The following is an 18,233-nucleotide window of genomic DNA, read 5'->3' as shown; positions in this document are numbered from 1 at the left end:
TAACAGGAACTCTCCATTACATCACCTATGTTTGTACATACAGAAACCTACAGTTATAACAAACTCAGAGGGACCACTTATTTCAGTTCGTTATGACCGTAGTTCGTTATAAGCATATATACAGCAAATGGACAGGACCAAAACTACTTTGTTATATCCGTCAGTTTGCTATAAGCGTGTTTGTTATAAATGTAGTTTACTGGACATTTCTTTCAAAATGTCTACCTTCAATGATTGTGATTTGAAACCTGTGAGTGACAAATCTGGTATTTACCAAATTCATGGTAGAATGTTTCATCTGCACGTTTGTTATTTGGGAATGAGGTTGCAGTTAATGTAACGTCAATGTTATTTCCTATTTATCTTCTACTTCACAACCTGAAAGTTTTAAATTACTTCCGGGGGCACGGGTGGCCCAGTCGTCTAAGGCGCCGCGATTCCTTGTGCAGAGTTGCGTCCCTTGGGCACATCGGAAACCTATGATTGTGGGTTCGAATCCCGGTTCGCCCCAATTATGTTTCTAGGTTTGTCAGCACCATACTCGTGCTCGTGGGTTTCACCGAAGTGGTAAACCTCTGAGACCTGCATCACTTGGGGCTTTCCTCCCACATTAAGCTGACATGCCGTGCTATAACTGGAATACTGTTAAAAGCGGCGTTAAACCCAACTCACTCACTTTAATTTACTTCCAATACTTTTGATAATAAAAGACCAGGGACCCTTTTCAATGCAGTATGTAATAACTTTGAGCATATATATCTGTATTCATTGGACATTGCAGTTCTTAATTTCTGATATGGGGCGGTCGGGTAGCCTAGTGGTTAAAGCGTTAGCTCATCACGCCGAAGACCCGGGTTCGATTCCCGACATGGGTACAATGTGTGAAGCCCATTTCTGGTGTCCCCCGCCGTGATATTGCTGGAATATTGCTAAAAGCGGCGTAAAACCTCACTTACTCACTCACTAATTTCTGATATTCAGAGACAGTGTTTAGAGACTGGAAGTGTGTCATGAACCCTCAGAGATCCCTTCTTTCTTCAGATTGTTTGTCACAGACTGATTTCTGTTTCAGGTACGTCAAGGACAAGCGACCAACCATATCACCAAACTTTAACTTCCTTGGGCAACTTTTAGACTTTGAAAAGCAGTTGCGACAAGGTCTGAGTGAAAGTGGCAAGAAATCCCCTGATGGTGCAGCTAAGACTTACGAACATCGACCAACTCCCTTTGTGATGGATTTGCAGTTGTGTAGTCCATCCTCACCTGTAACAAAGTCTTTCAACAGGCACCCGATCTACTTGGAAACCGGATTTCCATGTGGGGACACAACTGTGAAACTTGCAGCTTCATCGACACAGACAGCAGCAGCAGCAGCGGCGGCAGCAGCAGCAGCAGCAGCAGCAGCAGAGGAGGCAGCACAACCAGAGGTGGAGGACCAAAGTGGACCGTGTGCAGAAAGTGGTGTTGAGAGTGTGTCCGTCTGTGCTAGCTCAGACAATCAGACAGAGGATCCTCGTCTCATTCTTCCTCTCACCTCGGACATCTCCTCCTCATGTGAACTCATGGACACAGTCACACTCAGAAAGAAGTGCGCTCATCCTCAGTCGTTATCTCTGGGTGTTCAGCAGCAAGAATCAATGCAAGTAGATTCGAGTCCAAGTGATGGGACATTTGTGAAGGATCATATGACCCTAGAGACTAAGACAATTCGTTCCACCAGAAGGAAATTCTCACTCAATCTCAGTCCAGTGACAATGAGTCCAATTTTTCCATCAGCTAGTTCACCTCAGACTCGACCAGTTTCAATGGATAGCTTTAAAGTACAGTCTCCAATGAAAAGGACATCTACGCCGAGTCGGCCTACATCTCTCGAAGGGTTATCTTTGCCTTCTTCTGAGAACAATACACCATCAACACCAAGCAAGCCGTTCTCATTGCTTGGACTGCTTCCTTCTGAAAGTAACACACCATCATCAAAATCCAAACATTTGAGGTTGCCAGGAGCAAGCTCTAGCTCAGGAGTTCCCTTTAGTCTTCAGTCACCAACGACAGCCATGGCCAAACTCAACTTCAGTCCGACACTTGCGGAGCAGATGGAAACTGTCACTGTGGAGAATGAGTCCCAGGTTCACAACTTTCCAGCTACCTCACTTGACAAACTCAGCTTCACTCCATGCCTGGCTAGTGACGACAGCCCTGGCAAGCATAAAGGAGCAGGAGCCACAAAGCGACCAATCAGCACAGCTTCAACAGATTCTAAATCCTCGGAGCCAATATCACCCATGTCCATCAGTAGTGTTAGCTCTAGCAGCAGTGCATCTGTGCCCTCGCCTGTCACTAACAAAGTTGTGTTACGCTCCAAGAAGCCATCGTCTCGGAGTTCTCCCAGTTCAAGCACCTCTCCAGTGTCAGAGACCAAATCTCTAGAACCTTCTTCACCCATGTCCATAAGTAGTAGTTCTTCTGGATCTAGTGTCACATCACCAACGGCAACGACCTCCAAGGTCATTTTACGATCTCGTGAGAACAAGGCAAAGCGACCAATGGTACGCCCCAACAGTATTGCCTTCTCTACTTATCCTACCTTCGACCTTGGCTCTGACTGTCAAGACTCGCCGACATCCGGCAGTGCGTCTCAGGATGACACGTCAGAGGCTTACATGTTACAGAACAGTAAGAAATCAAAACAGGAGGATTCAGAAAGTGACTCTTTATCAGAGAAGAAATTCAGGTGGGGCAAATACTCTGAAAGAGAAGTGTATAAACAAATCACTGCTGCAATGAATAGTGCTATGTTACGGACCAGAGTGTACGAAGCCTCTCGGAAAGCTCGCAGTTTGGACGATATATTAAGTTCCGAGGAAGGTAATGCTAGTAGTGACTGTGATTGCACAATGTTCGGGAAGATTCCACGACGCTGCGGCCCAGGCGACAGGTTCACATCTCCATCCTCATTCTTCGATCACCTTCCGTGTCGGTGTCGTGGGTCATCCGACCCGTACCAATCTAATAGCAGCATATCCTCGAGTGGCAGTCACAGCTCACTGCATGGGAGTCTGGAGATCATTCAGGTATCCTAGAGCTGCCGGACACCGTTATATGTGCAATTCGTGGACGGTCACGTTGTTGTTGTGCAGTAGTGTAGTCATACTGGGTGTTGTGAGTCTGCACGTCCTGCTCATCTTGAACATTTACCACTGCATGTTTACTTCCAACCCAGTCTCACACAACTGGAAAGGCTGCAGGAATACTTCCTGTTTATGATTTGTCTCAGTTTATGATTTTAGCTGCTTCCTCTGTTTTTCTTGCTGTATGTAGAAACCAACTTTTCACGTGTGTATATTGTTTGTTTTCCTTTATTCTTCATTGTCACTTCATACGTTGTGTTACCTCCCCTTGAATGACTTGATTGGCTTGTCTGGATTCTTCAGTTTTGTTTTTTCTTTGAGCCTTGCAGAATGAACTTTTTGCATAAAACATTGCTTTGTCAGTGCTTCACTTTAAGATATTTTGGGAATGGCTGTCCTTGTGTTTTTGTCACTCTTTCTTTTGGTGAGGATTTTTTTGTATCTACTCAAGAAGTATGTCTTTATTTTCATGCATTGCCATATCACTGTTGCATGTGTTGTCACAACATGATTCTTAAAGGGGGACTTGGCTTGGGCAAATTGACAGTCCTGGCACAACATGATGCTTAAAGGGGGACTTGGCTTGGGCAAATTGACAGTCCTGGCACAACATGATGCTTAAAGGGGGACTTGGCTTGGGCAAATTGACAGTCCTGGCACAACATGATTCTTAAAGGGGGACTTGGCTTGGGCAAATTGACAGTCCTGGCAAGTTTGGTTTAGTAAATCAAACACCGCTTTGTTATCTGCTCAATCCAATTTTATCATGTCTGCATCTGGCGGCTGTCTCAGTTGCCCAAGATAATGTCTAAGGTTCACACATCACCAATAACAATGTCTGGACCTTGGCCCACTTGCACAAAGCGATCTTAGCGCTAAGATGATCGTAACTCCCATACTTTTACATAGGCTTACAATAGTTGTAGTGCTAAGATCGCTTTGTGCAAGTGGGCCCTGGACTGAAACTGGACTCCAGACAAGCACAGTTCCCCTTTAATGTCACGAAAACAATTAGAAGAGATTAGTGCAAACTCTAGGACTTTCGTGTTGCCATTTTTGTGACAAATTTCAGCAAATTTTAATTGCAATTAGAGTTTGTTACTGTTTCCACTGTTATGTTATTTATAAGAGTTCCTTGATAGATTGACGTTTTTTTCCCATAGTTCACATTTCTGATGTGGGAGGAAAAGGTCTCACACATAGCTCAACTTGATTCACAGATTTGGATAGGATGGTAACTAATGTGAGAGCTAACATGTTTTCATTCTGTGAGTGTACATGGTAGAGAGCGTGCGGCAGTGTCGCCACGATAACTCTTACCCATCTGTTAGCCTAACTGTTACTTTACCCACTAGTTCATAGCCCAAGTCAAATTTCTTTCGATCTCGTAAGCTTTGCTTATAAAGGTCCTTACATTAACAGTAAGATCTACTGAAAAGAATGTCAAGAAACAGGTTTGGGCTTGTAGACTCAAAAGTTTATGGCACCGATTGCCATCTTGTAGCCGACATGCTGGTCACAAATGTAGTAAAGGTGGTCAAGTATTAAATCTCACTCTCGCCATTCACAGCCCATTTCTTTTACCGCTCACCCACCCAGTGTAGAAACATTTCTGTAAGGCAAGGGAGGGATCTACCTGTGTAGTTTAGAAGATGAGAGGGTTTATAATGATATTCAAAGAGTAAGCTGGTACAATAGTAATGTCAGTTGTACTTACACGTAGACGGGGGGCACGGGTGGCCCAGTCGGCTAAGGTGCCGCGATTCGCTGTGCAGAGTTGCGTCCCTTGGGCACGCCAGAAACCTATGATTGTGTGTTCGAATCCCGGTTCGCCCAAATTATGATTCTAGGTTTGTCAGCACCATACCCGTGCTCGTGGGTTTCACCGAAGTGGTAAACCTCTGAGACCTGCATCACTTCAGGCTTTCTTTCAACATTAAGCTGACATGCCGTGATATAACTGGAATAATGTTAAAAGCGGCGTTAAACCCAACTCACTCACTACACGTAGACAATCTGCTGAAGCTTTGAACACAAGGCTAGCAGTTGATGATGCATCTACTCAGTACATTACTAAGAGGCATCGAGAAAAAGTCAGGCTTGCCACAGCAATGATCTTCAATAATTCAGTTCCAGCATCCAGGTCAAAGATCATTAAATAACGGCAGATTTATCGAAAAAGCTGGCATTTCTTTTCATTTTTTACTTTGAAATATTCAAGAGGAAAAGACATTAGTGACTCTTGAATTCCAGCCTCGATGTGTGTTCCCACCACTCCCTTCCCTGTGCCTTGTTGTGTCCCCTGCAATGTACTGACAGACTTTGATCTATTGCAGCTCTCCAACTTGGCTCCCCCTAGAAATCCTCAAAGCAGAAAAAGACTTGTAAGCATCAAAACATTCTTTTTGTCAGTGTTGTCTTTGCCTTGAGTTAGATGGGTTTCTTCCAATGTTTGTTTGTTTGTCATTTTGAAATAAACTGATACAATATTTCACAGTACTTCTTGCCCTTCAACACCTTTGTGACAAAAAATGTCATTCATCTGGAGCGACAAGTGTGACACATTTGGCATTCAAATAAAAGAAATACGATCCTAAAGTTTTCGTCTTTCTACATGTCTACTTTTTATACATTGAACAATGAAACTGATAATATTTCTCTAATTTTCTAACAGTAATCAGCCAGCGTGCATGTTTTAAATACAATCATTATTGCCTGAAAAATTACATATGAAGCAGTGTTCAAAATATGGGTGGTCAGGGGTCAGGTGTTGTAGACCTTGGCTCTTATGGTCTTAAAATCAAGGACCCTCAGCCTTTATTTTTCTGTCATAAGGGTTGTGAAAATAAGGACCCCTCGACTTTCGTGCCTGATTTGGAACACTGTGGAAAGAAAAGTGTATTTTGTTTTGTCAACTGTATTGTCTAACACTGTTTCTGCCTCCTCTTTGCAAGCCTCACCGCTGAGGAAGGGTAAGTGATGAGAGACTATATCAGTGTACTCAGGGGTGCTTTGTGCCTTAGTGCATGTGAGGAGGACGGCCATGTTTGGGACATTCGCCATCACAAGTATTAAGGGATCTCCCGACCAAAGGATTTGTTTTTAACTAAAAAATATTGTCAACATTTTTACTTTTCTATGTAAACACTTAATTCTCATTGTGTTTTGTAAAGAATTTTGAGATTTTTTTACAATTTGATAAGTGGTAAATCTGCACAGATCTCTCTAGTTCACCTCATTTGATGTTTTTCTTGTGTTGTGGTTCACACTTTTATCAAAACAGTTTAGAAGTAATGGCTTGAAATTGAAAGAACCTGAATTAAGATGCTGCTAATTTGGTCCCAGATATAGTGTTCTGCATGGTAAAACCCCAGAGTGATGGAGACGAAGGCTGTCATACAGACCTCCATTCCTTGCAGTAACACAGTACACACTGCCTAATCGTTTTCCCCAGTTCTCCATCCCCCCATCCCAGCATTCGAACCACTTGTCCTGCATTTGATCATAACGAAAGAGCAAGTTCAGCATTTTATAATTGTTAAATGTTTCAATTTCAAGTGAAATGCATGATGTTAAATTTTTTCATTTCAAGTTTGGGTTTCATTTAAAGGATTTAGTTTTTGATTTGTAGTAGTAACTTTATTTATAGACATTATCACAATGGTTAATTTACAATACAAGAACACTATTGCCATAATGAAGCATTGCAACAGTTTGCAGTCTACCACTAGAAATAATTTCAGGATGACACAGGTGAATGAAAGCCCATTTATGTTCAACATTTTGTAAAAATCTCTGACCTTTATGAAAGACCCTGGTTACTGTATAACGTCCCTGCAGTTTTCTGTTCATGTTCTTCGATACCGTATTTATCCCCATATTATTAATTAATGCAGTAAATTATCATATGTATTTTTTACCATCTATCAGCGTATCTCACTAAACTCTTATCTATAAAGGATCAGTGTTTAATTATAAATGGAAGATGTTTAATGTAGTGGTTTACTGTGAACTGTTGCTGTGTTAAAAAGACTGGGACCCACTTCACCAGATACCTCATTGAGATCAGCTGATTCCCACTCACTGATACACAGCGCACTCTCTCAATGCATGAATGGTTGTTATTATTTTCTTTAAGTTATGACAGCATATTAACTATTTACAAGTCAGCATACCAGTTGGTTATAAATCGAGACCTGAAATTGCAAGCGTTGAATGCACTTAGTGTATGCACTACAAGCATGGAGAAGTACTACACAATGGTTGTGTATCGTGATACTGTTAGTCCTTGTTCCCACAACTCTCTCTCTCTCTGTATGTTTGTGAGCCAGACTCTGCATGATGGCTGTGAACATCTATAGGAAATGATTCATTAACCCTTTATATGGAGTACCCTTTGCTGACTGCGCTCCTGTGTGATGTTCTCCTCTGGCTAGAAAACAATGGGTTAATAACAAGACATGTGACAATAAGAGAGCTGTATCACAACCAAATTGTTATTTCACCTTGTATTTCCTGGTCAGAATATGTAAACCATACACACATGGTCACTCACAACATTTCTGTTGTTTTTAATGGGCCCTAATTATGAATAATCTTTTATCTGAGCTCTACATTTCCTGTGGATAGAATGGTGCTGTTCAAACCCAGGTCAAACAGCCAGGGACCAATCACTTTCGAGCGGAAGTAATCCAAAAGACTAAATGTTTATAAAAATGTTCTCATGGAGAACACAAAGTTGTCCTAATTAACTGTATAAGAGTAAGTAAAGAAACTGAAATTTTCTCCTTGCTTTCTGTACAGTTTGTCCACTGATCCTTTTGTGGTCCAACATTGTCTGTTTTCCCCCATCTTTCTGAGGCAAGAGAGTCTACTGACTATAATAGTCCAGTAGTATAAGTAAGTCCAGTTTCCAACCTTGCCGACTTAGGCTGGCATTATGGAGTTGTATTTTGGCTGGACTAAAGAGTCAATGAATAGTCCAATCAAAATTGCGGAATGAAATCGACATCCAGTTCATAAAGCCGATTTTGGTCGAATGCTGGATTTGCAAAACATGTGTTCCGTCAACTTAGCATCAACAGATATTTTCCAAATCTTTTTTCCAATGTTTTTACAAGGTGCTCACATGATTTGATGTACTTCGGTAAGTAAGATCTGTTTTATTACGAAATAGATCTTGATTATCGATCAGATCGTCTTGACTGGGCACCACCATTTTGTTGGAAGCAAATGCAAGTAATATGAGAGGTGGAATCTGATTTGTCAATAGGCGGGACATAGATGGGACATAACTTGTAACAGCCACTTGTGGCGCTATGATTGAACCCAGAAATTCCATCCTAGTTCAGCAAAGATGGGAACTAGACTTTTACAGTCAGTTAACTCCCTTGCCTTGGGAAGATGGTTTTCCCCTACACAGAGAGGATTTGAGGCCACAGATGTTTCTAGAAAACTGGTCATTGTGGAGAGTTGGTGAAGACAAGAACCTTGTGATTTGTTACCTCTATACATAGTTCAGGTTAGCTGTGATCGTTGGAATGTACAGGAGAGTGTTTTATCTAAAATGACTCATGAATGTTGCAAGATTGTTGTTGAATGTTTACTGTCCCACTGTTCTTCACCATCTATATTCTATTTACTGATGTATCGGTCATGTGATAAATTGTTTTGTAAGTGATAATGTGATGGTTCATAGTTATATTAACATTGTTTGTATTTCAAGAGAAATGTCACTTTTATGAAATAAGATGTATTTCTACAACTGGCTGTAGACAGGCAATGATGAGATGTTTGTCCTCTATCGTCTTCAGACTTCACATGAGCATATGTAAGGAAAACTGCACAGTGCCACATTCTTTGATGCTGTTGGCTATTGATGAAAACCATTGGCGCTCTATATATACCGTATTACACCACAAACCATTTTGTCCCAATCCTCCAGGTTTTCTTCAACTATACATGAGATTTTGCTGGTCAGAAAACAGACTTTTATTCTGACCTTGTCCTCGATAAGAAATGACGCTTTGATAATATATACTGCTCAAAAGAAATAAAAGGACACCCGATTCTTTCATATTACTATAGTTATGTCATGACCTCTTAGTCTGTGAAAACATTTCTTTAAAATAATTCTTTCTTTCTTTTTCGAAAGAACCTTACCTCCTCTGGTGTTGAATCAAGGAAACTAGATTTGCCAAGGCTTTTAGTGAAAAATAAATATATATATAAGTTTCACAGTCATGGCCCAAGACTAGGCATGACAGATTAACTATAGTTATATGAACAAAATGGGTGTTATTTAACTTCTTTTGAAAAGTATATAAAGTTTCATTTTAAGGAAGAGAATTTATGGATGTCAACTTCTTTATTTGGAGGAACACATCATTTTGGAGTATATGTCCACTCGGTCATCAGGTGATGAAGGAGTTAGCACATACATGTACTCCGAAACGTGTTCCCCAAAATAAAGAAGTTGACATCCATGAATTCTTTTCCTTATGCCTTTCAAAGACAAGTTTCATTTTGTGTTAATAAAAAGAAACCGATTGAGATTCTACAAATGTTATAACAGTGGTGTATTGTATATTCTGTACCACTAGCTCTCATCAGTGCAGTTCTACTGTATATGTTCCATGCTGTTTCCCCAGGCTTCAACAGCCAGATCTCGTGTGCTAGGTAAGAGGGACAGTGTATGATGCACGTTACGTGTCACTGTACATACATGTATAGGTACAAGGGAAGATGGATATCTACCGTATTTCCCCATCTTCATCTCCACTATATTCAGCTACGGTGTATACCTGGTGTATACCTTGTACATGCCAGTAATTTATTTTTTACACATTGGCAACCCTAGCAGTATTTTGCTATTGTCTTTGGAACTGTTTGATACCCAAGTAGAATTGTTGTGGGCGTATCCTCACTCTCCCAGTGGACACTGTCTAGTCTCTATGTAGATATCTCTGTATATGTATGAATGGTTTATAGCAAATCAACCCTTTATCCTGACACTGTGACTAGTGACCCGCCTGGAAGGCTGTGTGTAGTGGGAGGGAGGGGGCAACACATCGGATTCACAAGTATTTTTCACGAATCCATTATTTTTGTACACTTAAGCGTCATACCTCTCAACTACTTCATTCAGTAACACTTACAGACAAGGTACCGGTACTGACATTTTGAAAATGTCACTGAAATTTTGGACACACTCATTTCCAGATTGTTATTCTCCAAGACATCTTGAATCAAGATTCTTGATATACACAACATTTTGTATTTTGTCAATTGTTAATTAATCAGCATTAATTTTGTCAAAACACTTTTTCACAATGCTGTAAAACACGGAACTGTTTTGAAACGATTTTTCTTTCAAGTTCTCAGCTGATATGAAAGTTAATCAAAACCCAGTCATGTCCCTTCAAGTATAAAATATGCATGTCTGACTGTTTTCACTGTCTTTTCATTCATTGTTGAATATTGTGAACATTATGGGCTGTGCAGTTAAATGTATATACCATGAAAGGATGTCTCCTATTTTGTAAAGCCGCCAGAATGTGATTATTCTGGGATTGTGATAGACAAGGAAACTGCTGCATACAAGAGGGAGATGACGCTGCTATCTTGCATCACAGGATCTTCGTACCACCTCATATCATCCTCTGTTATCACACTTGAAATGTTTGTCATGGACGTACGGACAACTCCGCGACATCTGTGCATCTCACTGATCTCATGTGCACTTGCTGCTAGGCTTCTACATGGAGGAACCGTCGTTGCTTTGAGCTGTTGCTGAATTATTGTTGAGCTTATTTTGTCTTTTGTTTGGTTGGGAGAATAGTGATGTGAAATCACATCTCCATATTTGTTGAGTTTTTCTGACACATTTGTTTAGAACTGGTAGGTCAGTTCAATTTTCAAAACAAGAGCAAGGCTAGGGCCCCACTGGGAATTTCAAATGTTAAAGTTGCGGAAAACGTTGAAATATTGGTATGAAAATAATCAGACTTGTTCAAATTGCTAACATCTACCCTTTTTTCTTTCTTATGCTTGCAAGTTTTGGACTTTGATATAACCGAATTCCAAATTGTTGCTAAATGAGTGAAAATGGGACAATTCTTCAACTTCCAAGAGAAAATCTGTGTATGAGTAAGTCTGTGACACCCGATGAATGTTTGTACTGTCTTAGCTACATCTCCTAAGTAATCAGCTTGGGGAAAAGTCTTGTCATGTCCAAACATTAGAAAAATGCTTCCTCAAAACCTTGAAAGTCAACCTGATACATTTTCACCTTACCATGCAAAGTCTAATTTTCATTCATACCAACATATTTCTTAACATTCATTCTGATTTGCAAAGGCTTTCCTCATTTCCTGAATTAGTCATATCTCATGGGCAAAAAGTGCCCTAATCAACGTAGCTTTTTCTTTCTAGAGGACAAAACTAAATCCAATAGAGTTTTATAGATCTGCTTCCTTAGGATATCTTTTGCACAGTTTAAGGGTTGGTTTTGCTCAACAAAATGATTAAGTTAGTTTCAACCCAGTTTGGCTCATCCAGCCGTTTGTTACATGACAGCTCATTATAAGGATGTATCTTTAGCAGAATGTTCCCATTCAGAGATATGTGGGGCGGTCGGGTAGCCTAGTGGTTAAAGCGTTCGCTCGTCACGCCGAAGATCCGGGTTCGAATCCCGACATGGGTACAATGTGTGAAGCCCATTTCTGGTGTCCCCTGCCGTGATATTGCTGGGATATTGCTAAAAGCGGCGTAAAACCAAACTCACTCACTCACTCAGAGATATGTGTTTCAGTGTAGTAAGAAAGCACATTGGTTGTTTAGATGGTGTTAGATCAGTTGAATATACCACAAACTACAGCACTTTGATATGGCATCCGCACACACTGTTGTTTTAGACATACACAATAGATTTGTAGTCTTGATGTTAACATCTGAATTCAGAAGAAAAACAAGAATTTATATGAAATCAGATACATTGAGAAGATTTGTATTAAATGTCTGGGTAACTATCACTGAATGTGAAATGATATTTGAAGAATTACATGGGATACAACTATTGACAATTTTGTATTATTGGCTGTTGTAGGCTATTGTTATTATTAAGTGTCCCCTGAAACGAGCAATCATGTGGATGTTGTCAGCATGTGGACTGGAACACGGGAGAAGCAGCTTCAGTGTACACCAGTCACATGAAGTGTTTCAATGTAGTAGACCACTCTAACATATTGACAAGAGAAAAGGCTCTTTTTCCCAGGATTTTATTAACTATATCCAGACCATTTTTATTTCTTGTTTTTGTTGATTTTCTTGCCCAGTATACTACAGTTCTGGAAGCAGTTTGCTGGTCAGTTACAAATAAAGCGACAAAACCCTTTCCATATCCAATATTGGCCGATTGTACGATTCCGACTATATCATGAGCATGTGTTTATGAATCACTATCAAGTAGTAATGATACCAAGGGTAAAAGTCATGTTTTTCTTGTTAGACTTTGATCATTAAATTGAAATTATGATTGATTTTATGGTAAAAGAAGAGAAAAAACACTTAGTTTGACATGGTTTTTCAATTTGAAATAGGCATACTTTTGAAAGTACACAGTGTTTTGATTTCATTTCAGGAAACTTACGAAATAAGAAAGAATAATTTGTTGTTGAAAAACTATGTGATAAATATAGCCTTTCACAACATCCAGGTGATACTGCTAGCAATGCTCACTGAAATGTAGAACTATGTGTTTCATTGCATGTTCCTTGTCCCTGACTGCTGTGTGTATAGAAGATGATCCTCCACATCAGAGAGATGATAGGTCCACGTATTGCACAGTTGTGTATCAGCATCCTCAGTTCCCTGCTCTGTCATTGGGCGATCTTATGTCATGGGCATACCTCACACACTACTCCATCATCATCAGGGAGTCTCAGTATAGACAGTCAACTCTAGATAGAACTCGACAAACGGAATTCTGTTGGTATGGCCATAATGAATATTTAGAAGTGGTTTATGTTATATTATTTTAATTCTTTGAAACGTGCCTTTTCTTTCTGGACAAGTCCTCTTGCAGTGTCAGTGGGCAACTTGTGAATGTCACTGTAATGCAATGAGTTTTAGGGAGTTTGGACAGAAGTTGATTGGGAAGGAAACTTGGGCATCTTCGTTGTGGTCTGGTCTGAAATTTGCTATTCTTATGAACAATAACATTATTACCATTGTATAGCTGAGGGCTCCTTATATGCAACACTGTTGTATCTTGAGTTGACTGTACTGTGCTCTGTCTATACATTTTCGCACCTGAACAATCTATGCATACCAACCTGATACCTTCTTAATCTGAATAGAACTGATAAAAGTCTATTTTTGGTGATCAGTGGAACCAGCACAACAGTCATTAAAGAAATGAGTAGTGTGTTAGGTATGTTCCATGCTGTCCTTTCAGTGTTGACCCAGTGTGTTACATTGTTATCTGTTGCTGCTTCATTCCCCAGACCCCAACTCATCTCACCCCTGTCACATGACTCCATCTCACCCTTCTGTCACAGCTCTTCATCTCACCCTTGTCACATGACTTCATCTCACCCTTTTGTCACAGCTCTTCATCTCACCCTTGTCACATGACATCTTACCCTTCTGTCACAGAAGATTTTATGTCGCCCTTCTCTCACAGAGGAAGTCATCTCACCCTTGTCACTACGCTTCATCTGACCCTTTTGTCATATTGGACCTCATTTCACCCTGCTGTCAGAGGTCTTTTTCACCCTTCTGCAACAGAGGACTTCATCTCACCCTTCTGTCACAGGACTTTATCCTCACCCTTCTGTCACAGAGGACTTGATTTCCCCCTCCTGTAGCAGAGGACCTCATTTGACCCCTCCTGTCAAGGGTGTCTCTTCATTTGTGTGTGATAATGCATCTCTAATGACAGAAACAGGTTGGATAGATTGGTGACAATTTTCTATTGTTTCTTGGTGTCAGATCCTTGTTACTGAATTTATCAGATTTTATTCATCAGTTGTAATATATGGTGGTGTGGTTATCAATAAAATATCTTTGCAATAAAATGAATATATGTCTTTTTTTCTGCCACTATCAAAATGCTTTCTCATTTTGAGTGAGTGAATAGTTAATAACACAACAGGAAAGGGACAGCAGTAGGGTTCCAGCCCATGAGAATAAAGAGCCAGGGTTCAACAGAACAGTACATTTGACATCAGCAAGGCAGAGCTCACAGATGGTCTCCCTTCTGCCTGCCCATCTATGCACTAGTTACTGGTATAGTAAGCAGTCATTGTAACCACTGACTGAGGTACTTATTTTAGTCCAATTACAGATCAAGTGAAAGAACTTGCCCATTGCCACAAAATATACAAAACTTGATTTGATATAATTCTTACGAAACGTCTACCTCTATTACATCTCTGCCATTAATCCTGTATTTTGGCTTCAGTCACACTAACTAAAATTTTCAGATTTTTGCAGAGGCACTTCCTGCAATGAAGTTAAGAGATATGAAAAGTGTGCCAACACATCTCAAAAACCTTCACTAAAATAGCCGAGGCACTGACTAAGGCTAAGAGGCGTGAGGCCGCCAAGATGAAGGTAGAAAACATCACAGACGAGAAATCGGCTTTCACCCAGGCATCTCCCACTCCAGCTGATCAACCATTTCCTGCACTCTCTATGAGTCTGATTCATGAACTATTCAAGGACAGCAGGAGATGTTGAAGAATATGTTTGAGACTAACCTTTCAACCCTTGATGAAGAAATGGAGAGAATCAAGGAGATAGCTCTGGCAGAGAAGAATTCCCCGGTCACGAGACCATATAGGGGATGCCATCTGTCCAATCATCACACACGGGGTCTTCTGCATCTGACCACCCAGCTGAGCCGAACGGCCGGCCAGCCGACCAGCCGGGTATAGTGAGTGAGTTGGGTTTAACACCGCTTTGAACAGTATTACAGTTATATCACGGCGTGTCAGCTTAATGTGGGAGGAAAGCCCAAAGTGATGCAGGTCTTAGACGTTTACCACTACGGTGAAACCCACAAGCACGGGTATGGTGCTGACAAACCTAGAAACAATCGGGGTGAACCGGGATTCGAACCCACAATCATAGGTTTCTGGCCTGCCCAAGGGACGCAACTCTGCACAGCCACCGCGGCACCTTAGACGACTCGGCCACCCGTGAAATCTATCTGTTGTACTATCGGCACTTTAAACGGAACTTTACGAGCCCATGGCTAAGACTACCTAACTCCAAAATCCAGGAAAGCATCCTTCCACCTAGCCATGGCAACATCAGCAAGAGTTTCAGAACCCATGGCGAAGGCTATCCTACTTCAAAACGCCAGGAAAACATCGTTTCTGCTAGCCATGGCAACAGCAGCAAAAGTGTCGGAGTTGCTTGCCTTGGACTATTCTTGTCTCATTCATGATCAGCACTGGACCTCAATCACTCTAAGATTGCTCCCAGATTTTGTAGGCAAGAATCAGTCTCCCACAATGTGGCCGTTGGGTCATAGACACTTTACCATCCCTGCATTGGGACCAACAGTGGATCACCCAGACAGATTTCTATGTCCCATCAGAGCTCTCAAATTCTATCTCTTGGCTACAGACCCACATTGACGCCATCGAAGGAGACTTTATATCCTGCAAGACCCATTCCAACAAGGACATCACCAAGGCTACGATAGTGGGTTGACTTAAGGCTACCGTTGCAACAGTTATACACAAGCTCAGAATTCCACGCCACGTCTCGGATCCTGCTCAGCGCATGAAATCAGAGCCCAAGCCACGAGTCTCGCTCCATGGACATCAGTCTCAATAGAACAAGTAGTTTCCAGATGTCAGTGGGCCTCACAAAACACCTCACAAGCCTTTACTTCCGTTACGTTCAACAGGACCTAGAGGGCATATATTCCCTTGGTCCCTTTGTTGCGGCGCAAACTATCATCCACCAATAGTTTCTCCCCTTCTATCGAAAGGGGGGTTGATGTCACAACCGGAGGTGACGTCAGCACCCTGGTATTAGTGTCACAAATCCAAATCTAACAAGAAATGACATCATTGAGCAGACGTAGATTAGAAATGACCTCATTATGACGATCAAGATCAGCAAATATAACGGTAATTCTAGTGAATGCATCACGTATTCGACTGATTCTTGACCTGTTTCTGATTTTCAAGTCCTCAGGGGGAATTTCAGAGGAAGTTATCTCAAGTTCGGATTTGAATCACTAAATAAAGGTCCCTCTTGTATATTCTGGCAGAGATGTAATAGAGGTAGAATTTTCGTAAGAATTATCGAACAATAGTCATCATTGGTAATAATTCTAAGAATACTACCTCTATTACATCCGAATTTCTCCCTTCCACCCACCCCCACCCCCACCCCCACCCCAATTCATCTACCTCTAGTAGTTAGATGTGGCGGAAAAAGTGAGGCTGCCGTCATTGCTTACGTCATAGCTTGGGTGGTTACGATGCTACATGGCAACAACTATTTGTGTAATTGACAGTGAAGAGGACGTCTGCTGAAAATCTGAAGATTTTAGTTAGTGTGACTGAAGCCAAAATACTGGATTTATGGCAGAGATGTAATAGAGGTAGTATTCTTAGAATTATTAACAATGATTACTATTGTTCGATATTTGTGGTATTTTCACTTTGTCCACATAATTATGACTTGACTCATGTTTCACCATTGCAATATTAACACTGCAGGGGTCCACATGTTGCAGTCGATCACTTCCAGCTTCGTTCACCATCTTTTATGTTCCTTCTTGCATGAAACATTGGTGAAACCAAGCTTCAAGTGCAGCTCATAACATGATGCTCCTATCAACTCCTTATATTGATCTACTAATCATAAATACCGGTTCAAAATATCAAGTTATCGAATATGATATAACATTAATAGGATCATTACGTTGGTTAACAGGCAGTGAGCAAATATGCTACATATCACAACTGCCTGTGAACAGTCCTATCTGGACAGTCAATGGTTTAGTTTGCTGTCACAATAGAGCAGGTTACACTGTAAATACAAGATAATCACAAAAAGCCAGTCTCGATCATCCAATCGAAACGGTTCCATTGGGCGCAAAAGGCAAAAGAGCCATGAAAAACATATGAATGGACCACTGAACACCAGTGACGATACGTGCGCGCCAAAAGGGTAAGCATGACTTGCTCTACCGGTAGCACCCATCACTAAAACAATGTGCTCAAAAGCAAGTGTTTGTTGCCTGACGCCGTAGAGTACATAGTACTAACCACCGATCCTTCAGTCAGTTGCCTCCATCAACCAGCCAGCATGTGGTACTGGCGACCATTTCTGTCCAGAACGACTTGGAGTATACATAGTTTTCATTATCACGGAATATAAGATAGCAACGCCATAAATCGCAAAGAACAATGAAGAACGAAGCGTGTTTTATTTTACGATAAAACATTGTTCTATCATGACGTCATTCTGGAGATTCTTACAGGCGTTCGCAAGGTGATGACGTCGTATACTGGACGACGTTATATTTTAGAGTGAATTGTTGCCCATAGATGTAGCTGGGCAACGCAGGTACACGCAATAAACGCATCCATAAGTGGGAGAGATAGGACAATCAGTATTGAGAGAAAAGGTGCAGATAATCGATGTGAAAATTATGACAATATCTTGGAAATACCAAATTTATACCCCCGGTCATAAAATGAAATCGCTCGACATTACCGAGGTCGGATTGTATTCAGGGAGTCATCCTTATTAAAATACCTGAATATATTTTCAAAGCTTGTACAATTGATTAATATCCTAAAAGAGGCTGTACATAGTTTTGGTATCTCATACCAGAAATAAACGACTCATGGTCGTTGTTTATTGTACAGTAAAACACTGCACCCCCCATGGTTTATTCCCCCTGCAGTGTTTTATTGTACGATAAACAACGACGAGTCCTTAATTTCTTAATTAATGCAACGATAAGGTTTCACCTAGAAGTATTGGGAAACAGTTTTGACCGTTTGGACGTATGGCCTGAACCATCCAGACGTATATTCATACTGGAATCTTCGTGAAGATCCGGGGTAG

The 18,233-nt window shown here is 40.9% G+C and overlaps 1 protein-coding gene across 3 annotated transcripts in view; it reads left to right on the top strand.

Annotated features, from left to right (window-relative positions):
* LOC124140351 (dual specificity protein phosphatase 16-like) overlaps window positions 1–14,206 on the top strand; it is an 80,639-nt gene extending 66,433 nt beyond the window's left edge. For 2 of the 3 annotated variants that reach the window (XM_046507888.2, XM_046507887.2), the window contains exons 8-9: window positions 1,073–3,071; window positions 5,465–5,726. In XM_046507888.2, the coding sequence (XP_046363844.2) occupies window positions 1,073–3,071; window positions 5,465–5,557 (2,092 nt within the window). In that variant the 3' untranslated portion in view covers window positions 5,558–5,726. Of the gene's footprint in view, window positions 1–1,072; window positions 3,072–5,464; window positions 5,727–6,082 lie in introns of those variants that run through there. The other variant, XM_046507890.2, reaches the window with a different exon arrangement.
* The last annotated feature ends 4,027 nt before the right edge of the window (window positions 14,207–18,233 follow it).

The sequence above is a fragment of the Haliotis rufescens genome, unplaced genomic scaffold (assembly GCF_023055435.1).
Source record: "Haliotis rufescens isolate VD_foot unplaced genomic scaffold, xgHalRufe1.0.p SCAF_5, whole genome shotgun sequence".
In the NCBI taxonomy this organism is placed as follows: domain Eukaryota; kingdom Metazoa; phylum Mollusca; class Gastropoda; order Lepetellida; family Haliotidae; genus Haliotis; species Haliotis rufescens.
Note: the sequence above shows the minus strand (reverse complement) of the source record. Positions and strands in the feature narration are given on the sequence as shown.